Source organism: Carassius carassius, chromosome 28 (genome assembly GCF_963082965.1).
Source record: "Carassius carassius chromosome 28, fCarCar2.1, whole genome shotgun sequence".
In the NCBI taxonomy this organism is placed as follows: Eukaryota; Metazoa; Chordata; class Actinopteri; order Cypriniformes; family Cyprinidae; genus Carassius; species Carassius carassius.
In genome coordinates, this window is record NC_081782.1 from 29092511 (window position 1) to 29116763 (window position 24253).

At 38.2% G+C, this 24253-nt stretch overlaps 1 protein-coding gene across 5 annotated transcripts in view; it reads right to left on the bottom strand.

Moving 5' to 3' along the window:
- Positions 1-24253, bottom strand: part of LOC132108285 (dedicator of cytokinesis protein 10-like) — a 131767-nt gene that overhangs the window by 38011 nt on the left and 69503 nt on the right. For all 5 annotated transcript variants that reach the window (XM_059514970.1, XM_059514974.1, XM_059514972.1 and 2 more), the window contains exons 2-19: positions 23787-23906; positions 19448-19537; positions 18627-18709; positions 15210-15282; positions 14913-15053; positions 13990-14124; positions 13705-13891; positions 11076-11161; positions 10181-10264; positions 9930-10082; positions 7798-8043; positions 7587-7709; positions 5794-5876; positions 5558-5680; positions 5265-5344; positions 4940-5127; positions 1560-1625; positions 1377-1469 (exon numbers count right to left, since the gene is read on the bottom strand). In XM_059514970.1, coding sequence (XP_059370953.1) covers positions 1377-1469; positions 1560-1625; positions 4940-5127; positions 5265-5344; positions 5558-5680; positions 5794-5876; positions 7587-7709; positions 7798-8043; positions 9930-10082; positions 10181-10264; positions 11076-11161; positions 13705-13891; positions 13990-14124; positions 14913-15053; positions 15210-15282; positions 18627-18709; positions 19448-19537; positions 23787-23906 — 2154 coding nt within the window. The remainder of the gene's footprint in view (positions 1-1376; positions 1470-1559; positions 1626-4939; positions 5128-5264; positions 5345-5557; positions 5681-5793; positions 5877-7586; positions 7710-7797; positions 8044-9929; positions 10083-10180; positions 10265-11075; positions 11162-13704; positions 13892-13989; positions 14125-14912; positions 15054-15209; positions 15283-18626; positions 18710-19447; positions 19538-23786; positions 23907-24253) is intronic.

Below are 24253 nucleotides of genomic sequence, written 5' to 3' on the forward strand. Positions count from 1 at the left end.
TGTGTGTGTGTGTGTGTGTGTGTGTGTGTGTGTGTGTGTGTATGAGATAGAAAGTTTGTTCCACTTTGGGTTTATGCTCTAGGACCAGACCTTGAATTAAATGTAAAAATTTTTAGATTTATGCCAGTTTAGTTAATTTTATTTGCCAATTTCTATAAAAATGCTCTCTGTTGCAGTGGCATACGTATGTTTGTGTGTGTGTGTGTGTGTGTGTGTGTGTATGAGATAGAAAGTTTGTTCCACTTTGGGTTTATGCTCTAGGACCAGACCTTGAATTAAATGTAAAATTTTTTAGATTTATGCCAGTTTAGTTAATTTTATTTGCCAATTTCTATAAAAATGCTCTCTGTTGCAGTGGCATACGTATGTTTGTGTGTGTGTGTATGTGTGTGTGTGTGTGTGTGTGTATGAGATAGAAAGTTTGTTCCACTTTGGGTTTATGCTCTAGGACCAGACCTTGAATTAAATGTAAAAATTTTTAGATTTATGCCAGTTTAGTTAATTTTATTTGCCAATTTCTATAAAAATGCTCTCTGTTGCAGTGGCATACGTATGTTTGTGTGTGTGTGTGTGTGTGCGTGTGTGTGTATGAGATAGAAAGTTTGTTCCACTTTGCGTTTATGCTCTAGGACCAGACCTTGAATTAAATGTAAAATTTTTTAGATTTATGCCAGTTTAGTTAATTTTATTTGCCAATTTCTATAAAAATGCTCTCTGTTGCAGTGGCATACGTATGTTTGTGTGTGTGTGTGTGTGTGTGTGTGTGTGTGTATGAGATAGAAAGTTTGTTCCACTTTGGGTTTATGCTCTAGGACCAGACCTTGAATTAAATGTAAAAATTTTTAGATTTATGCCAGTTTAGTTAATTTTATTTGCCAATTTCTGTAAAAATGCTCTCTGTTGCAGTCACATACATGTGTGTGTTTGTGTGTGTGTGTGTGTGTGTGTGTATGAGATACAAAGTTCGTTCTACTTTTTATTTATGCTCTAGGACCAGATCTTGGTTTATTTGTAGAAATTTTCAGATTTATAATGGATTTAGTTTTATTTTTTTGACAAACAAAATTTTAAAAAGTCATTTTTTGCATTTTCCCATTCATTTTCAATGTGGGGTCATTTTGACCCCAAAGACCTTAAAAGGTAAATTTTTTTTTACACACCTTTAGAACAACCAAATCAAGCCCAGTTTTTTTGTGCATGTTTAGATAGATGATTTAGGAAATGTCACCGAGTTTCATGCCCCTGCGATGAAGGTAACACTTTTAAAAAATGAAGGAAAAATCCATTGGGGTCATTTTGACCCCAAAGGATGATTAAAGGTTGTTAATGTAACCTACAACAGCTGATAAAGCATTTGAAAAGAACATTTTGCAAACCTCATCACAAAAGTCTGGGTTCTGTGAGTGATGCAGAACTGTGGAACAGGCAGTCGTGGTAAAAACTGGACCTCCTGGCTTTCCATAGATGCACTGTGGAAATGGATTTACAGCATTTATATTCACAAGTCAAATTTTAAAGCAGATGTGGATGGAAACTGATGGAAACTTGTGTTACGTTACCTTAAGTGGCTTGGCATATTCTTCATCAGAGCTTCTGAACTCCACGTAAACGGCTATGTTTCGAGCCTAAGAAAAGACACAGCATGACTGTACACTGCACGTTAACAAACGAGGACCAAAACAATATAAACTGAGCACATCTCAAGCAACTTCAGCATGATCAGTCACTCCACAGCTGCCGGTCAGAATTTAAAACTTAATCGTGGTGTAAAATATTCAAGCTAGTACTGCACCAGTAAAAACTGGTTTTAGCATAACATCTCAAGGTTATGTATGTAAACACGGTTCCCAAAGGGAAGACCGTGTGACCACGTTCTGAAGCATGTGTGAAATCAGTCTAATAGAGAAGCGAGATGTGAGCAACCAGGAAGCATAAAAGTGCATCTGGCAAACGCATCTGTAAGCTTCTGCTGAAGTGAGTGTCTGCAGAGTATGGCAGGGAGATGCAAAGGGAGGAGTAAAAGATGCTTGCAGTACTACAGGACCTGCCAAAGAAGTGAGCACTTAGGGACATACCCGGGTCTCGGGTAAAGGATCATGCTAACCATGCCTGGAGTAAACTCCAGGCACAATACAGCGAGTGCCTGAAGATCCCCTATCCTCTTCAGCGAGGATATAATGAGTAAGCAGATTGTCTTCAGTGTGAGGAGCTTGTCCGAGTCATCTTCAGTGGGTTTGAAAGGAGTACTGCCCCAAGCCTCCAGAACCAGGTCCCAGGAGGACACCTTGGTGCGCTATACTGGCCTCAGCCTCCAGGTGAAACGGTACCAAAGGAAACGCGTGGCTGACCAACTAGAAGGCCGTGGTAAGCAACTAGGGCCGGAACGTAAACCTTCAGAGTGGAGGGAAGTAACCCTGTGGAGGAACACTCCAGCAGAAACTCCAGAACTGTCAAAGTGGGCAGCTGACTGGGTCTTTGAGTCGCTGTCCGCACCATGAAGTGAAAAGTTTCCACTTCAAGGCCTACAGTTTCCTTGTGGCTGGAGCTCTGGACTATGGAGCAACCTCAGTTGAGAGACCGGATGCTATGAGCTGTGTCCCCTCAAGGTCCATGCCCACAGTTCAACTCCAGGCTGGGGTGAAGAATGGTGCGCATTCATGATTCGTGACTTTAAGTACGATGTAATGAACTTTTCCACGACATTCTAATTTATTGAGATGCACCTGTATACACAAAACGTGCATCAAAGGTACCGTAAACAGCATCACTCAAATGCAAGAGATGAGTCTTTAAGAATGAGTCTTTAAGTTTGATTTAAAAACACAAGAGCAATGGAGAGGCTCTAAAATATGAGGGTTAAACTGTTCCATGGTTTAGGGGCAGCAACTGTGAAAGCTTCGTCACCTTTGGATTTAAAGCGAGAACGAGGGACGGATAAAAGTAGCTGGTAGCTGGGAAACACATCATCTAAAGTGTTGTTCACTCGCCACACAGCAAAAAAATCTGAGTGAAATTAACTCTGCTGGGAGTACATGTGAGACCACACTCAAGAGTGTGAAAGTGTTAAAATAGGAGTGTTAAATTAACACTGAAGCTGAGTTAAAGTTAATGAGATAATTAAGTGATTAATTGAGGGAAGATTGACCATTATTGACGAGATTTGATGTTAACATACAGAATCAACAAAGACGAAAATCACTATTTTTATGGTGTCACCATTATAGTGGTCAGTGTTTGCTTTAGTTGGGCTCTTGAGCCTTAAAATTTTAAAGTCAGATTTGACTTGGCTGTTACAACTGAATTGTAACAAACAGACAAGAAAAAAATCAAAACATGGGCATTTGACCTGAATCACCAAACTCAATTAAAGCTTAAACAGATTTGATTGACCTCATTGATTGTAAAAACCCTGTTATTGTACAGTACACACTAATTAAAATGATGTCTTGAAAGTTGTTCTGATCATAAGAAAAGCTTGCTTTAGGCACACATACATCAAAAATTAGTGTAGGAATCTCAACAACGGTGACAAACAGCATATTCAGAAAAATAGAACAACTCTAAACATAAGAAAACAAACTACTAAAAGAAACATAAAAAACAAAAATAGAATAGTAAGAATAAAGGAAATTACTGAAACAATTCAGCTAATAATTTATTCATGCTGCAATGCATCATGGGAGCCATGGATGAATTTTGATAGGTGGCACCCAGAATGCACTGCAACATGCTTTTTGGATTTTCACCATTGTTGAGATTGACAGGTTGATTCTTGATGTTTGCATGTATAACTGAAAGACTCTTTTGAAAGATTTTTGAACAAACAACTTTTAAGAAATTCCTCAGATTGTATTTAAAATGCTGGAAATACTTTGTTGAACAATCATAGGGCTGCAATAATCAACAATGTAACTTTAACTCAGTAATTCAAGAATAACAATAGTCTTTGCTTGTCCATCAGTTTTAAAACTCCATTATAACAGCCAATTAAAAGCTGATTTTAACATTTTAGGGGTCAAGAGCCCAACTAAAGCAAACACTGACCACTATAATGGTGACACCATTAAAATAGTGATTTTCGTCTTTGTTGATTCTGCATGTTAACATCAGGTCTCGTCAATAATGGTCAAACATCACTCAATTAATCACTTAATTATCTCATTAACTTTAACTCTGCTTCAGTGTTAATTTAACACTCCTATTTTAACACTTTCACACTCTTGAGTGTGGTCTCACATGTACTCCCAGCAGAGTTAATTTCACTCAGATTTTTTTGCTGTGCACAGACTTTTGTTTACACTTTGACATTGTTTGTGGCTTTCTATACAGAGTTTTTCCTGACTGACTGTGCTTCTGCAGACACACACACACACACACACACACAACACACCAAATAACTAACAATAATGACAAAAAAGTCAGCAAATAGTAAAATCTCAATCCTATAGCAGCAACCACATCGTTTATTCATGCTGTAATGCATGCTGGGAGCTCACAAATCCCTAACATTTCAGCAATATTGCACAATGCATTTGAAATTCTGGTCAACAATTCTCACTATCAACTGTGACTTTTGCCTCAGTTGACTCCTAATTAGCTGCTTATTAAAAGTAAGATATCTGTTAAGTTTAGGTATGGAGTGGATTAAGGGATCTAAAATATGATCATGCCGAAGAAGGCATTAATATGTGTTTTATAGCCAATAATGAACAGCCAATATGCTAGTTATATGCATGCTAATACACAACTAGATAATAGTGAGAACTGGTTCCTAAACTAAAGTGCTACTTAAATTCTTCAGACAGCCTTGTTTGTCTAGTTGGGACAGCATTTGAAGCCCTCTGTTGGTCGGACATGGGCAAGTTTATGCAATTTAGATTCATTCAGATTTCATAGCATTTGTGAGTCTGAAGGTCCAGTGTGAATGTGTCTTCCTCACCTTTGCGAAGCTCTTCTGGCTGTCATACTTGAGGTGTTTGGGGTAGATGTAGATGTGATTCTTGTAGACTCTGTAAGGCTGGGTAAACTTAGAAGAGTCCTGCAGGAACTCGTCCACCTCCACCGTCGGAGCGTGAAGACTGCAGTCCTCGAACGGCCTCAGAGCCACATACGAGGACGTCACACAGTCTGAGGAACATGTGCATGCATGATGATGAGTGTGTGCCACACAACAGCGCTTAAAACTGAACAACATTTATGAGTAAAATTGCATTTCGCTTCAGTTTGGCCTCAAATGTGAGGGTTGTGGTGTTAGTTGGACGTACTGGGACATTCCATGGGAACACAGTCCACGTTTATTTCAAGGTTTCCAGGGATGATTTGGAGTTTGCTGGCCTTCTCTGCCCTGTAAAAACACTTATGATGACGTGGGATTTGTAACCCTGGAAGTCTCAGATTCCAGATTTTCAAATAGTTGTATCTCAGACAAATATTGTCCTCCTAACAAACCACGCATCAATGGAAAACAATGGATTTATTCAGCTTTCAGATCATTTATACATCTCAGTTTAAACTGGTTTGGTGTTCCAGGGCCACATTTGTGTGATTTAGTCTGTACCTCCTGTACTCTGTGATGAGCTTGATCAGGTCTTCTGTGGAAATCTTGTTGCTCTCTTGTTTGAAGAGCGGAGAGAAGCGACTTTCCCTGTCCACTGTGCCCTGGTTGTCCTTAAATACTGACCTGGAATATACAGAAGGAAGAAATGCTTTAAAGTGTTAATAGTGCAAGAGCTTTTATTTGTTGAGCGTTTGTTCCGGCATAGCTGAAGCACCAGAGATTTAGGATCCCCTTACCTTACAGACCAGGCGAAAGGCATGCGGTACTTTCCAAGTTTGCTACAGAACTGTTTATTGGATTTCAACATCTTTTGGACAGTCTGGATGGAACAAGCAGAGAAACTGGAGTTCAGTGTATTCGATTCGAGAAGGGACAAAGCATTGAAGAATAAAGGTCAATTATTTGTAAAATAATGCTTTTTTTAAACCAAACATTAAGACGTTAGACTGCTCCCCAAAAAACACAATTAAACCTAGAAAAAAAAGTGGTCAACCAGCCTTTTAAAGGTTACTAAAACAGGTTATTTGTTTTCTCTCCTCATGTGTTCATTGACCTAGTTTCCCCATTCTTCCCTTGATTATGTTAGTCAGTTCACCTGTATCTAGTTAATTCAGCCTTTTTCCTCGTTTGCCCGTGTATTTAAGTTCCTGTGTGTTCACTTCTAGTTTGTCGGGTCTCGTCTATGGTATACGTGTGTCACCAGCCGCTGTCCTGACATTTTATACCTGTCAGACTTTCCTACCAGGGTTTACTGTGCATGAGCACATCAGTATCGCTTCCTTTTTCTCATGCTAAACAACGATTTTTAATGGATCTGCATTACTGTAAGGGTAGGTTTAGGGTTGGGGTAGGTGTAGACTTTAATAAAAACACAATCTAATTGGTAGAAAATAATATTTATTGTTGGTTTCCTGTAACTGTATCCCTTCTAGCTACAACCGCGAATATAACACATAATTACTGTATTTGCATTACTGTAATGGAAGATTTAGGGTTGGGGTAGGTGTAGAAATCAATAAACCATAACTTTACAGTTGCAGTTTTTGTTGTGGAATTGTACTACCCCCAGTTTATTGGGAGGTAAAAAATCTGACAGAACACCGGCCTGTATGTGGATTAATTAAAGACTGTTTACCCACAAAGTGTTTATTCGACACAGTTACGTGAAAACTATTTTCTGATCACTTTATCTTTAACGTTTATTTTTAATATTCTTAAAGTGTTTTCTCCCAACATTAAGAACATTCATTAAATACAAATTGCAGCACAAGTACGTTCTGAGGATCTCAGAACGTTTTCTCCTAAGGACATTTTTAAGTAAAAATAACGGTATGTGGACATTCAAAGAATGTGGTTGAATGTGGTTGAACTTTGTATCCAATATTAATAAAGTGATAAGAACATTCCATAAAGAGTACTTTAAGAACATTTAAGAACTTAGGGCCCTATTTTAAGGATCTAAACACAAAAAGTGTAAAGTGCACGGCGCAGGTGCACTCAGGGCATGTCCAAATCCACTTTTGCCATTTTAACGACGCAAAAATGACGTAAATATTTATATATATTTAATTAGCATACACAAATTCTTATGCATTGCATTGCAATCCTTTAATTTGTAATATTTGGCATGTTTGTGTGCTGCTGTGCGTCCCTGTGTTTAATAAGCAGCGTGTACGCTCTTTAAAGAACATAGAAAAAACATTGCTCCAGACTTTAGACCAGGTTTGAGTTGGTCTATGGCACAGTCTATTTTCAGCTCCTTAAAATAGCAATGCATCAGAAATGTGCCTGAACACACCTCTTTTTTAGACCAGCACACCCATGGGCGCACAAATGAGCGCAAATGCATTTGCTAATTAAACGACTGGACGGTGCTGGACGGGAAAATGCGACGATGTCGGACTGAAACTAGCAAACACACTTGTGCCTACAGTATATAAATATATACACACATTACATGACCTGTATGCATATAGCAGACACTTTTATTCAAAGCACCTTATGATGAAAATTCATCGAAGTAACATACCTTGCTGGAATCTGTGTTTTTGATGTAGGGTTCTGCACCGCTGGAAATATTTCCCGTCAACACTTTCTCCACCCGTGCCACCATCACGATGTCTGTATGTGGGTTCGTAATGGAAAAAATCGCCTGCAGAATGATCAACCACATACACACATGAACACAGATCCATCCTCTGAAGAGCCACCTCCATATCAAAGGGCTCCTGCACTCTTACCTGTTTGGGGAAGTGCAGCCAGTTCTCCAGCTCTGGGCTCAGCTGGCAGTCCTCGCTCTTCTTCTCCACAGGTGAGCTCAGGCCGTTCTCCAGCGGAGCACCATCCGAGCCTTGATCTCCTGCATTAGCAGAGCTACTGAGCATCTGCCGCACCACCTCGGGGTTTAAGTCCACATGGAAGTCAGCGGAAACCTTCCTGCCCTCACGGATGTCCAGCAGAGAAACCGACACGAAGAAAGGCTCGATCTGAGGAGGGACAGCAGTCATTCAGCAAACATATGTGACCCTGGACCACAAAACCAATCATAAGGGTCAACTTTGGGACACTGAGAAAGCTGAATACATAAGCTTTCCATTGATGTGTGGTTTGTTAGGAGGACAGTATTTAGTCGAGATACAACTGTTCTGAGGGTGTAAAGAATGTCCTTTAAAGTTGTTCAAATAAATTCATAGCAATCCATATTACTAATATTAATGTTAGGAAATGTACAAAATATCTTCATGGAACATGATCTTTACTTACCCGAATGATTTTTAGCATCAAAGAAAAATTTATAATTTTGACATTGGTTATTCCTAATTAATAGATAATAGATTAATAAATGATTCACTATATACAGCTGAGGGTATATGTTTGCACACCCTTTTTGTGTCCTACATTTCTAAAGCCTTTTGCAAACTTTATAGTAATATACATACAGATATCCCTCTATATAATATATTTAAGTATTTCCCAGAGGACAGAATAATAACAATTTATTTTGATCTTCATTTACAAAAGTTTGTATTTTCTTGCATCTTTCTCGAGCAACAAACAAATGCATGTTTTTGTAAAAGTTGATTCCCTCAATCGCTTAAGATGAGAAAAGCAGGATCTCAACTTCTGTAGGCATCGATGAGACAAGAACAATAATCACAGACACTGATCAAGGGGATGTAAACTTTTGAACAGGATCGTCTGTGTAAATCCAGTAATTATTTTTGTCTTGTGGAATATACATGAAAAATGAAATATAAAATATATGAAATGAAAGTAGTAGTACACTGCAAATTATATGTCCTTAGTATTTAGTTTCATTTTGTTTTTGTCTTTTCCTGTAAAAATCAAGATACATGAGAAGCAACATGATTTAAAATATTACGTCTTGTTTTTCAATAAAAAGTAAGCGAGTTTATGCTTAATAAAAAAGCATTTATCCATGGGGAAAGAAAAAAAAATCATATTTTTGAACTTAATATTACTAAAAAAAAGACTTCGTAAGCAATTTTGTAAATTGAAAAAAAAAAGTAAATTCCATAATAATGTCAAGTAAGGTCATGATTAGAGAATGTTAGATATTTAAAGGGACAATAAGTAACTTTTTAGGTATTTTGTTATCTAAAATCAATATTTTTATTCATAAATATGCCCTCAATGGTGTACAAATACCTATGCCAATGTTTAAACTAATCCTCGTAAATGAAGAATTTATTATCTTTATATACATGGGACGGGTAGGTCGACGGAGGCTTCCATGTAGTTCCGCCATCTTGCAAAACTATAATAGCAGAGAGGGACAAAAAGTACTAAGCCAACGCGTTTCCACAACGCGTTTTCGGTCAGAGCCAGAAATGAAGGTGCAGAGCAGTGAGAGGCGCTTGAAACTGCACCGGCAAGTTTAAGTCTGGATTGCATTCTTATTATGGACCATACATATGCCGCGCCACAGGAGAAGAAAACATCGTCGCCAAAACGAAGTGCTATTAGAAGACATCCTGTCAAAGCTTTTTGGTACATATCGCCTACTGTAGATGCAACGCGCATTTGAAAAAACGAGGCGCTGGAGAGCAAAATTAGTTTGAATGCAAAATACAATTTCACCACTAGATGGGAGTAATTCCTACTTACAGTCCCTTTAAGATCTGAAAAATAATATATACATATATATATATGTGTGTTTTTTTTTTTGAAGTGTCCTAAATTAAAAACAAAATGCATTGTTTAATGAAATCTGTTCTTTTGAATGATAAGGTTCTGCAAGGAGTATGCAAACAAATGTACTCAACTGTATATTTCATTTTTATATTGCTATTGAACTATTGTACTTTCTCTGAATGAATCTTCTGTTATGATAGAGGACATGAGCTCGTACATTAGTCACAGGCTCGGTGTCGGCCTCGTTGACGCAGCCCTGCAGTGTGAGGTTGAGCGAGCAGCAGGAGATCATCAGTCTCTTCCCGAGCCTCTCATCGAACGGCTGGACAGAAGCAGACTCCCCAAACTCCATCCTGGGGCTCCTTGAAACCTTCAACACAAAGCATGCGCTGCTCACACACCAAAATAACAACCACGGTCAAATGCCCCTCAAACAATACAATCTCTTCATGAAACAGAAAGACGTACAGGAATATCAGGATCCAGAGAGAACAGGTTGAGTCTTTCCTCTCGTCTGGCAGCTCTGGCTGATTCCTCTGTCTCTGAAATATACTGAAACATCACAACATCAGTGTTAGTCATCAACAGTGCTCTTATGACAGAGCGTTAATGACATGTTTATGTCTATATTTGTTTGGCTTGAGGTTTTTTTAAGATTCTAAACAGTAAAAGAGTGACACTCACTGAAAGGATCATGAACTGCATTTATGCATATATTTACATTCATATAATTTATATTATATATAAAAATATTGAATTTATAAACATTACATATATTTCTCAAATATATGCATGCATTTGTTTGTTTTTATATGTACATGATAAATATACACAGTACACGCAAAAATTATCTGAACAAAAAATGAAAATATATTATAATATATTAGTAAATGTATTTCAGGGGCAAGAAAATACATGTCAGTAGTTTTATTTAAGTTAAATACAAATGTGGATGGCCTGCTAGAGAATAAAAGTAGACTAATAATGGTTAATCAAATATATGAATGCATTTTCTTGGACTGAAATGTACAGAGGTCAAAATATATTTTTTAATGCTTAAAAAAAAAAAAAAAAAAAAAACACACACAAAATATATATATATATATATATATATGGGCCAAATATATATTAGTAGAGAATACATAAATATATTATAAGACAATTTTTAGCTAATATATTTTGAAAAATATTTTATAAAATATATTATACTTTTTTTTTTTTTTGCTGCATGTGAATGTTCACTCACAATATTAGCAGGATCTTTCCTTTTTCTACCCTGTTATTAGCCCTCTGATTTAATAACTTTTTTTCAGAAAGAGGATGTAATGATTGCGTCCCTAAGATGTAACAAGACATTAATTACCTTGGCCAGCTCAGGGTGGATTCCGTTTTCAGTTGCTTCCTCATGTTTTTGAACAGGGACATGATTCGATGATGCATCAATGATCTCTGAACAACAACAAAAAAACATTTCAGCTGAAAATGCAATTAACAAAAGCTCAATACAATCATATAGTGATTGTCACAGATTCCACTAATTGTATAATGGATTTTGATCACACTTCATGTGTATTTCTGTATCAGGTGATCACTTTAATCAGACTGAATAAGCTTTTTTTGCACTAAAAATCTTTTTTATCTGCACTGTTTGTTCACTTCACTAGTTTGCACTCTATCTGCCATATGCCTTGCGCTGCTTTATTTAACTTGCTATGTATTTTTTTCACATGCCCTTACTGTAAAGTTGTATTTTATATTTTATATTTGATCTAGATTTTAGGCTCTAACATTAGTGTTATCTGTATGCACAGGGCTTCTGAGAGTTACGCCGTTTTGATTCTCTGTATGTATGTACTGTACAGGTGGAGGAATTGACAATAAAGCAGACTTGACTTGACTTTATTTTTTAAGCTCAAGGTACCAGCTAAGTACGAGAAGGATTCTGTCACAAATTCAGCCTCTGTGGCCCTCTCCTATCACCACCAGGGGGAACCATCACCAGAGTACTTCACTTCCCACAATACCCCATGCCTGAGACTGATCATCTGAATAGGTGTTTCCCATTCTACATGGATCCTAACACCACTGTCTCCTCGTTACAGAAGACTTCCCCTTAGTGTTTTGAGAGCCTGGATGGTAGGTTATTGTGAAGTCGAATCTGGTGAAGAACAGTGACCATCTTGCCTGTCTGTGAATGAGTCTTATTGTCTGATTTCAGATATTGCAGATTGCGGTGATCGTTGAGTAAAGTAAAGGGGTGTTTGGATCCCTCGAGCAAGTGACGCCACTTCTCAAAAGCGATCTTCATTGCAAGAAGTTCTCGATCGCCCACATCATAATTTTGTTCGATGGGACTGAGCTTGCGGGAGTAAAAGCTTGATGTCGTCGATATAAACAATGAGCCAGCGATTTAACATGTCTCTGAACACATTGTTGCTGAAGGCCTGGAACACTGAAGGGCTATTGGCAAGCCCGAATGGCACAACAAGATACGCATAGTGCCCAGTTGTTGTAGAGAAAGCAGTCTTCAAATGATGCAAATGAGATTGTATGCACTGCGAAGTTTCAGCTTGGTGAAGTATCTTGCCTTTTGGAGCTGTGCCAGGGCTACAGGGACTAGAGGAAAGGGGTAGCGAAACTTGATGTCATTGAGTCCTCGGGAATCGATGCAGGGATGAAGACCTCCATCTTTTTTTTGACGAAGAAGAACCCAGCAGAGGCAAGTGATGTGCATGGTCTAATAAAACCTTTAGAGAGTTCCTCTTCAATATATGACTTCATAGCCTCAGCTTCCGGTTGAGATAGGGGGAAAACCCTTGCCTTGGGACAATGTGAACCATGTTGGAGATTGACGGCACAGTCACCTTTTGTTCTATAAGGAGGTAGTTGGGAAACTTTGATCTTACTGAAGCCCTCTGTGAGATTGTGGTATTCAGCAGGGAGTTGAAACACAGGCGTGACGTCCTTCTCCTCTCTGACTGGAGTAGCATTGACACAATTGTGATGGCAGGACTCTGATCACTGAATAATCTGTCCTTTGGACCATGAAATAGAGGGGTTGTGCTTCTCTAGCCAGGGAAGTCCCAGGATGATAGGGGTTCGTGGAGATGGAAATACCAAGAGGCGGATAGATTCGGTGTGAAATCTCCAGAAAGGAGAATGGGAGGCTCTTGTTTTGAAAAAGACCCAGAGTACTGTGGATCTTATAGGCCAATTTCCATGTTGGAAATAGATCTTAAGTTGCTTTCCAAAATCCTTGTGCTATGGCTGGAGAAAATACTTTCTTCTATCATTACTGGAGGCCAAACAAAGTTCATCAAGGGTAGACGTTGCAGTCATAATATTACGCCTGTTTCACACATGATCCGTATGCAGCACGTACGTTTGCAGTATGTTTTACGGTAGAGAAGCTCACTGTGCTTTAACATTAGATGTGTTTACAGAGCACGAGCGTGAGCCTCGCTGCTCCAAGTTTGAGAAAAGGTGTTGTTCTCTGACCACCAGCTTTTTGCACAGATGCAGGTGTCAGCTTCTCCCTCACACGAAATCACATCCTGTGTGGTGCATTTCACATAAAACATTTACCTTATCATTTAGACCACTTTAGTTACTCTTGCAACTTCTGGTAAGTGTTTTAGTTTTCTTTGCTTTATCAAGAGCTTAATAGGATGACTGTGAATAACTTAAGGAAAAATTACTACATTTTTATTTTGACCATGAACGATGCGCTCACTTTAATTCAATGTGTGCATCATAGTAAAAACAGAATTGGTGCAGAAATGATCATTGCACTGATCCCTTCAATGCATTTTCTGTGCCGCATCTCTATGCACGGAAAAGAATCCATGATGCATATACATACTGCAAACAAATCATAGGTGAAACAGCATTAGAAACTTTTAATCGTCACTGACCTTTCTTGCAAACGCAACATTGACACACATACAAAATAATGCACATCATTCCTTCTGTACTTCTCTGTAAGCCCTCACCTTGTCTGCTGTCGCTCAGGTCTGTGCTCTTGCGATCCAGAGCCGGGCCGTCCGGAGGGCTGATCTGCAGGATGCGTGTGAGAGTGTTGATCCAATCATCCATGTCTTGCTCGTTCTCAGCAGCCAGGACAAAATATGTCACTTCGTTCATTTTCAACTCAAAGGCGTGTTTCCTCAGCCGGTTATTCTGTGTGAACCCAGAAACCAGAATAAATCTCAGTCGCTGGTCACCTCATGGTTATTAATGTTTGCTGAACCGCTTTAAAAAAGTATATCTTTACTGACCTGAACCACCCCGGTGCACGAGTCCAGAAATATACAGCCTTTAGGCTCTTTTGATATTTTCTCATCTTTATAGAAGTTCATGATGTAAGAGTTGTCAGTTAGTTGAGTCAACTGAAAATATCTGCGCTTGAAGGACTGGGAAAACACAAGCATCAAGAAAGTCAAAAACAAGCAATGGGCAATCAGCAATATTTTTCACTCTAGTAGTTCTTGTGATAGCATCGAATTTGTGAGAAAAAAATAAATGAATGAAAAGTAGATTAACTTAGAGAAGAGAGAAGTCTACTATTCTAGAAAACACAGTCTGACAGAATGAAAGTATCAGTGCAACTATGTAAGTACTCAGTTCATCCAAGAGTTTCTTCATCAGATCTGGAGAAATGCAGCATTGCATCAGTGTCTCATCAGTGGATGCTCTGCAGTGAATGGGTGCCGTCAGATTGAGAGTCCAAACAGCTGATAAAAGCATCACAAAAAATCTGAGTCCATAATCCATAATAACACTTCCTCCAGTGAAGAAGTGCATCTCCTTGATCTGTGCAGATTTCTCTCCTGATTCAGACCAGAACACGTTTTCACTGGAGGAAGTGTTATTATGGATTATAGACTCTATGTGTTTGAGTTAAAAACATCTTAATGCTGGATTTGTTTCATCTTTTGTCTTCTCCAGATGTTCACTGATGGACTGGAGTGCTGTGGATTATTGTGATGTTTTTATCAGCAGTTTGGACTCTTATTCTGACGGCACCCATTCACTGCAGAGCATCCATTGATGAGACACTGATGCAATGACACATTTCTCCAGATCTGATGAAAAAACAAACTCATCTATATCTTGGTTGGGATTTTTCGTTCTTTTTAAACGATCACACGTTCTCAAACTGCTAGTCAAATGCAGATGTGTGAGAGATGTGCGCTCTCACCCGGACAGTGATACTGTTGTTGACAGTGCTGTTAAAGTTTCCTTTATAGAGCCAGCCGGACTTAAAAACCCCGATTCCCCCTGCACCTCCACTTCCTGCTCCCCCTCCTCCTCCTTTAGATGACGACAGAGACGTGGTGTCCTACACAATAAATAAATCAATAAAAAATATTATAAAGTGCATTTGCGAATTTAACACTCTCCAGGTTCACTTTACTTTCACAGAATTTCCAAAATTTTTAGAGACAGAAGGCCGTATGAATCTTTCTGTAAATTCAGCTTGCTGCGTCGTGCTGACCTCATCTTTGTCCACGTCTTCATGGTCGATCTCGAAGGAGTGCGAGGGTAACTTCTCTGATTTACACAGCTTCCTATCAGGCAGAAGAAATACAGAGAGAGAGAGAGAGCGAGAGAGAGAGAAGAATCACTGTCATCCACTACGAGTTTGTGATTAATACTGGCACCTTCTTACATTTTCAGGAAGGCAGAAAAATATACATTATCTCATATCATATCTCTTTTTTTTCAATATAAATGTTTCATGAATCACTACTCCCATTCATTCACATTCACAAAAACAAAAGCGTCAGTGACAAGGCCGTTTTGAATACACTACTATCATCAGTGTGCTGATAAATCCTGCTCTCCTATTGAAAGAGGTTGTATTTTCCACATCATGTGGTGCTTTCACTCCTTTCAGTCAGCTTTATTCTGACAGGACCCCACACAGGTGCCCTTTCTGCTGCCTGCCTCAGCGCTCTTGTAAAGCAGAGCTCTTTGTGTCTGTCCTGTGTGGCAGTTTATCCAGCACAAATACACACCACACACACACACACTTTCTCTGCTCTGTTCACAGCACCAGCGCTTTCGTCCCTGCATGCCGCTAGTCTCTGGTGTGTGTTGTTGTTATTGTTAGACTGCACATCTGGACATATACAAAAAACAATCACAGGATGTTTATTTCTTCACCCGTTTACTGTAGTTAAAACTATAATATTTTAATTTGACAAGGGATTTGTTATCTTGTTACTAAAAAGTAACTTTCTTCTGTTGGAAGTTGTTGTTATAAACTACAGCAGTGTTAGTGCCGATCTATCAACACAATAACATCATTAATATGGCTCTTCGTAAGAAATAATAATATATTTATAGTGATAAAGCATTGTTGTTAAATAACTGTGTAAAATAATTGAATATGTTTAATATAATATTGCAAAGTGATGTCATTTAAATAAATCTCATGGAATGTTGAAGTGCTACAGTTTTTGACTGTGTAGCATTTTCCAGTTCATTTTGTTGATGAACTTGAGCTTTTATTTAAGTTACTGGCAGTGTTGGGAAGATTACTTACAAAATGTTACAGATGACAAGTTACCCTATTTAAAATGTAATATGTATTGTAACTATTTCAGTTTCTTTATTAAAATAATGTAACTTATTACGTGTGATTATCTTTTGATCATTTTGAAACATTTAAAGCAGGCAGAGTGAACCTTACAGCAGAACTTAACTGTCAGGCCATTAAAATCATTTATTCACTTTAGTTAAGATTACAATAATATCCTCAAAATCATACTTCGCCTGTTTTCACGTTGCGATCGTTCTGAGGTTAATGCAATTTGGGAAAGAAATCAATTATATCTGTATGTGTGTGAAAATATTAAGATGTGACCCCTTTTCTATCTTTAACTTTTTCATAAGTAACTGTAATTTAATGACACTTTTCTCAGTAACTGTAACAGATTTCAGTTACATTTATTTTGGGTAACACTTTATTTAAATGTGTCCCTGTTACACGTTACATGTACCTAATACTATAATTACAATCAATTAAGCATTACTACATCACAGTAACACTAAACCAAATCCTAAACCTAACCATATAGTAACTACATGTAGTTAACTAATATTACACAGTACTTAAAACTATAATTACTCTGTAACAAGGACACCTTAAAATAAAGTGTAACCTTATTTTGTAATCAAATGATGTACAACCCGAATTCCGGAAAAGTTGGGACGTTTTTTAAATTTTAATAAAATGAAAACTAAAGGAATTTCAAATCACATGAGCCAATATTTTATTCACAATAGAACATAGATAACGTAGCAAATGTTTAAACTGAGAAATTTTACACTTTTATCCACTTAATTAGCTAATTTAAAATTTAATGCCTGCTACAGGTCTCAAAAAAGTTGGCACGGGGGGCAACAAATGGCTAAAAAAGCAAGCAGTTTTGAAAAGATTCAGCTGGGAGAACATCTAGTGATTAATTAAGTTAATTGATATCAGGTCTGTAACATGATTAGCTATAAAAGCTTTGTCTTAGAGAATCAGAGTCTCTCAGAAGTAAAGATGGGCAGAGGCTCTCCAATCTGTGAAAGACTGCGTAAAAAAATTGTGAAAACTTTAAAAACAATGTTCCTCAACGTCAAATTGCAAAGGCTTTGCAAATCTCATCATCTACAGTGCATAACATCATCAAAAGATTCAGAGAAACTGGAGAAATCTCTGTGCGTAAGGGACAAGGCCGGAGACCTTTATTGGATGCCCGTGGTCTTCGGGCTCTCAGACGACACTGCATCACTCATCGGCATGATTGTATCAATGATCTATTTCAAAGTGGAATAGTGTTTTATGGTCAGACGAGTCCAAATTTGACATTCTTGTTGGAAATCACGGACGCCATGTCCTCCGGGCTAAAGAGGAGGGAGACCTTCCAGCATGTTATCAGCGTTCAGTTCAAAAGCCAGCATCTCTGATGGTATGGGGGTGCATAAGTGCATACGGTATGGGCAGCTTGCATGTTTTGGAAGGCTCTGTGAATGCTGAAAGGTATATAAAGGTTTAAGAGCAACATATGCTTCCCTCCAAACAACGTCTATTTCAGGGAAGGCCTTGTTTATTTCAGCAGGACAATGCAAAACCACATACTGCAGCTATAACAACAGCATGGCTTCGTCGTAGAAGAGTCCGGGTGCTAACCTGGCCTGCCTGCAGTCCAGATCGTTCACCTATAGAGAACATTTGGCGCATCATTAAACGAAAAATACGTCAAAGACGACCACGAACTCCTCAGCAGCTGGAAATCTATATAAGGCAAGAATGGGACCAAATTCCAACAGCAAAACTCCAGCAACTCATAGCCTCAATGCCCAGACGTCTTCAAACTGTTTTGAAAAGAAAAGGAGATGCTACACCATGGTAAACATGCCCCGTCCCAACTATTTTGAGACCTGTAGCAGAAATCAAAATTGAAATGAGCTCATTTTGTGCATAAAATTGTAAACTTTCTCAGTTTAAACATTTGCTATGTTATCTATGTTCTATTGTGAATAAAATATTGGCTCATGTGATTTGAAAGTCTTTTAGTTTTCATTTTATAAAAATGTAAAAAACGTCCCAACTTTTCCGGAATTCGGGTTGTAATTCTGTTTCATGCAACTGTTTAATCCCAAACACTGGTTACTGGATCTTATTCAAGTTTAATCACACTCGATTATGAAGAAGAAGCAACAAATATATACAACATGTACATTTTCTACTGGTTATCGCTTCGGAAATGTGCTCCTCGTTTGCATAAAGTTAAACATCATGCAAGGTCGGTTCTGTTTTGTCTTTGTCAAGCAAGGCACTTATTTTTGAATGATTAAATTAGATTTTTTCTTTCCCACATTAAAATCCTCATCTGTAAGAAAGATGATTGAGTTGTACCTGGGCAGCGTGCGGTAGTCCCCTGCATACTCTTCATATTGAAACGTGATCACATGCAGCTGAGAGTTGTAATACTGACAGGCCTATAGAAGAAGAAGAAGAAGAGCTGAATGACAAAAAGCATTCACTGCACTTCAAAAACCCTTCAGAAGTGTGTCATTTATGACTGCTCGAATATTAAATATGTTTGATGTAAATTCCAAAGGCTAAACATTTCCTAAACAACAAATAAGCAATTCCCACCTGACAAATGAATAGGAATCTGTTACTAATGTTTAAAAGAATTCTAAGCAGTTGATAGGTTCTGCACAAAACATGGTCCTTAATAAAACAGACATGCACCTCAGACTATATTATTTTTCTACTATACACTATTTAAGTACTGCATTGGGTCTCATAATGTCCCATCAGGTTCAGAACCACTGGAAACGGAAAGGTTTATGAAACTTTTGGTAGTTCAATGAAAGGATAAAAATGATGAGATAATATTAAAAATATCTACTCTGGTGTTCTTCTGTGTGTTAACGGAAGTATTAGTAAGAAATCTGGATGACATAAGTGTGAGTAAATGACGACAGTTTCCATTTCTGGCTGATGTTTCTCTTAAACAAAACTAAGTACTGTTTTATGCCAAAAAACATTAGGATATTTATTAAAAATACTTAATCTTTGATTAATAACATGCATTGCTAAGGACGTATTTTAGACAACATTAAATGCGATTTTCTCAAGATTTTTGCACCCTCAGATTCCAGATTTTCAAATAGTTGTATCTCAGCCCAATATTAAGAGTTATTATAAGTGTCCAGATCTGAACTCACCTGTCTGACCAGCAGACATTCAGCGTGTGTGTCAGCTCCCTCTGGCACAGTGGACTTCAGCGTTCTTCGCTCCACAGGAACAGTGGACACCTGGAGTCACACAAACACACGGACGTCCTGAAGAGATGAAAATAATCTGTGCACAGTCAGAACTGACTCTCAGTCCAACAAGAAGCTGCTGGAGCCAGATCAAATGCAGCATGCAAGACGTGTGAGTGTGATGATGGCAGTCATGAAACTTTTTCAACGGAATCATCTTTGCTTTTTCTGTCATTCTTCAGAGCACCGAGCTGATCATGTACATCTGATTTCAGATGTAAACAGAGTAAGCTGTGTTTTGCTGGATTACTGAAGTGCAGATGCATGATATGTGACAGGAAAGCATCCATATACAGCAGATATAAGCGCATCCAGCCAGGGCAAAGGAGTAAAGTAAAAGGAGTAAATGTAATAAAAAACGTGACTTTTTCTTGACCCAAGAAATTTTTCAAAAAAATGTTCTCATCCCATGCAGCTAAAAAATAAGCGGCACAGCTGTAGAAACTTGAAATATGAGAATGAGTCTGTGCAAGTTTCCCACTGACATTTTGTAACACCTTTAATGCTTTATTTATTCCAACTTTTTATTAAGACTAAATCATCTGAAGAGTATGTGCATTGAGAACGACACTGAAGAAGATAAACTCTTCTGGCATCAAAAAGGGACTTTTCCTCTAGAAAAGGCCACAGAATTATTTTATTATTTTTCCCCCCTCTGGGAAATAACCAAATATATTTTTTTAGACTTGTTAGGGCAGTTTACTTGCATTGCTGGAATAATTAACATGCACTGGTAAATTCAATAAATTGATTTTTGGTAGTTATCAGTGTATTGGTTTGTTCAATGCTGGCAAAAATGCCATTAAAATGAATAAAATGCCCCAGAAATTCAAGATATGGGTCCAGAAATATGAGTTCTTGTTTTAGTTCTGCAATATCACACAAGCAAGAATGTGGTGGTTACTGGAGGCCTACTTGCGGTTTTAATTTAGTTTCATATTTAAAAAAAATCACTTTTTAGTAATTTCATATTGCTATTTTTAAATTTGATTTTTAATACATTAATCTAGGAGAATTAGGCATGCAGTTGTAATTGCAACGTAAATGCATTCATTTCACCTAAGCTGAATAAAGCCGTCTGGGTAAAAACATCTAATCACAACTTCCAGCTTGTGTGCCAATTCTGCTGGGCAAAGTGGATTATGTTGATATTGGTTTAATTCGATTGGTGCATGTCTGATAGTGTCTTATTATTCTTTGATTTAGAATTGAACTTGTTTCAATTTAAATTGGATAATTCACCCCAAATATATTATTCTGTCATGAATAACTCACCCTCTGTTCATCTCCGAAACACAAATGAAGATATTTTTGATGAAATCCGAGAGCTCTCTGACCCTCCATAGACAGCAAGGACCTTACCACGATCAACACATAGAGACGTAGCAAGGACATCGGTGAAACAGTCCAAGTTGTAATATCCTTGCTGTCTATGGAGGGTCAGAGAGCTCTTGGATTTCATCGAGAATATCTTCATTTGTGTTTCAAAGATGAACGAAGGACTTACGGCTTTGAAATGACATCAGGGTGAGTAATTCATGACTTTTTGGGTGAACTATCCCTTTAAGAATTTTTTTCTCATTAATGGAAAATTTGTGGTTAGTGTGTGTCACTGATGGTAAAAGATCATCATTACTTAAATGCTTAAAGTTTATGTCATGATTTTATGTGGAACAAGTTCTTTGTCCATCTATCTATATTATATAATATCTATATCTACCTTTATAATCCTTTGCTTTTGCATAAAGATCTTGAAATCATTTTCTCATAACAAAACAGTTTTCCGTTTAGTGTCTTTAATCCTGTCAGAGTCATTTTACATGTTGCTTCATGGAGTTCTGGAGTGAGAAGAAGCTTAGTTTCATTTGCGTGCAAAGCAGATTTTTAGTCTTGTGCTGTTAACTTTGAAAAAGCTGCTCAGCACAACTGTCTTCTCACTGCAGCACACTACAAGCAAAGCGACACTGACAAAAGTGCAACATTGTAGCACAATATACCATGTGGATTATTAGAATTGTTATTTCTATTAGGCCTGTATTTGTGCTCAGTGTGTAGAGCTCCTGACAAATCTGCTGCCAGAACTGTTATTGTGGAAAGCATAAAACACATCAAAAAAACTTCTGTTAGGATTTCCTAAGACACGCTGAGAAATTAGCAAAGAAAGGGAGTAGACATACTTATTTCTGCAGCCTGCCTTATTGCATATGCATTTGTAGGAGTTTACCTTCCAGATGCAATATTTATGAGAGGAGAGTATTTAAATAAATCATGCAAGGTAAGTTACCACCAGTCAGTATTTACGCCATTACTAAGTGCCCCCCAAAAAAGCACATTTTAACCTATTTTGTGCATGGGTTGTTAGCAGATTGCTGGCTCAAGCTAATTAGTGCTGCTCTTGGTGGATTGTGTTGGTCATTATGGAACTGATCTGCATCTGTATTCTTTACTTTGCACATTGTCAGTAAAACACCCACAGAACTTTCCACTTCCATTTGTGCTTTTATGTGATTGCGGTCTCAAACTAATTTGTTCTCACTCTGCAAGCGTTAACACCTTTCTCTAGTATGAGACATAGAATGAATTAATCTTTTGTTTTATTCAACTTTATTTCTTGCCAGAGAAAGAGTGAGGCCCATTTTCAAGCCAGTAGTTAAACCAGAGATGTTCTTATTATGGAGAGACAACTTCAGCGACTGGAGAAAGTGTAATGACTAGCTGGGGTCACATGTGCCTTGATAACCAATCACAAGAGATCAATCAATCACACATAAAACATGACTGTATAAACTACAAATTAGAGTTAGGGTTAAACAATAATCCAACATTTTACAAGAGAGCAAACCGTCAACAGACACAGAGCACCTCACTTATGGTCACCACAGATGCTCAGACGAGGGTGTGTGAAGCTTGAGAAGCAGTACGGTTCGTTCGAATGTGTCACACGCCACAAGAGCTTTAGTGTTTGCCTTTCTAATGCACTTTATATATGTATGTGTCTGTATGTGAAATTAAATCTGTTCATCATATAAAGCAATTGCATCTCTCCACAAGACGCTCTATTCATATGGATTGACACCTTTATGATGCTTTTGAACCTAAGGCTTGATTACCTGGACTGGCATATACTGTGTATTGAAGATTAACCAAAGTTTCTGTCGTCAGCAAGTCATTTCCTATCGTGCCTATAGTTAGTGCAGTCAGAGGAAAGCGACTGCAACATCTGGCTCACCATCTCTCGAGTTTTCTGCATATGTCAGCATGACATCAGCGCAACATTACTCATCTCAACTGAGCCTGCTGTTTGCGCATGTCACAGAAATGAAGTGCTACCAACTGAATTCTACCTGACTCAAAATTGTTTGTGACTTAAAAAGCACTTCAAAAAGATATGAACATAATCTATATCATAGTCTCTCCTCCATTGACATTCATTAAAAAAAGGGTCTCTCATCTCCTCCCCAGTGAACCGCAAAAAGGTTGTTTTTTTTCTGTCCCAACCTTAGAGGCTCTGCTTTAATGAAGATATGCGGTCAGGAAAGATGTAGCTTCCCCAACCACATGTGCTTTTATTTTGGAGAATTACGCAGTACTTTCCACACAATGACTGTTTATAGTGACCATGTCAGTCAGTCTCCAAAAATATAACACAAGTTGTAATATCCACAGCAAAATCTACTGCTAACAGTTCCACCATCCACCAGAAGAGGTCCCAATCAGATCTGACGTGGACTCATGATACACTGCATCTGGAATTCATTAAGGCTGTGTGTGTGTGTGTATTCACTGTGCCCAGCGCTGCCCTACTGCCGGTTTCTCTGGATTATTTAGCTTGATTGCTGATTTGGATTTGTTGGCGCTGTCTTTCTGCTTTTAAGCTCTCCATCTTTCATCATGAACACAGCAATATGAGCTGTTATGTGAGTATGTGCCCACTGAGAAGTCACACTAGCCATATTTATATTTTTGCAATGTTAAGCCCAGATCTGTGAAAGAGGATGTGGTCAGAAAGACCTCGGCTGTTTTCAGTTTTAACGCATGCACACAGTCATTCAACACTTACTTCATGACTCTTTGTAAATTCCCACACCTTTCAAAAAAGACCCTTTTTTAGAGCACTTTCTGAATGTCAGAAACACACACACATCATCGTGAGATGTAAATACGTGAATGCCACAGATACGCACAGGCAAACAGTCGCACACGAGTGAGAGAGTGAAGCGAGAGAGAGCGAAGCACTCACGGTGAAGTCGAGGTCTGGGAATAGCAGGAGATCTTGAAGAGGATCTTCTCTGAGCTCAGGCTCCAGCTCTGAAATCACAGCCTCATAGTCCAGAGGGTCGATCAGTTTGGGCTTCTCATGCTGGGACATACAAAGAAAAACATATCATTACCAACATATCATAAGTGTTAAAACTGCTTAGAGGGGTCAGCTGATGCGATTTCAAGCTTTCCTTTCTCTCTGGGGTGTTACAAACTGTTAGAGCATAGATAAGATCTGTCAAGTTACAAAGACTGAAGTCTCAAACCCAAAGAGATATTCTTTATAAAAGTTAAGATTCGTCCAAGACTTTTTAAAACGCCTCGTTCTAACACGCCCCACATCTCTACATCACTATGTGGGAAGATTTGCATAACACCGCCCAGATGTTCACGCAAAGAAAGAAAGCGTAACTTTTATTCTGGCTGTGGTTTCGTTTCCTCCGCCGA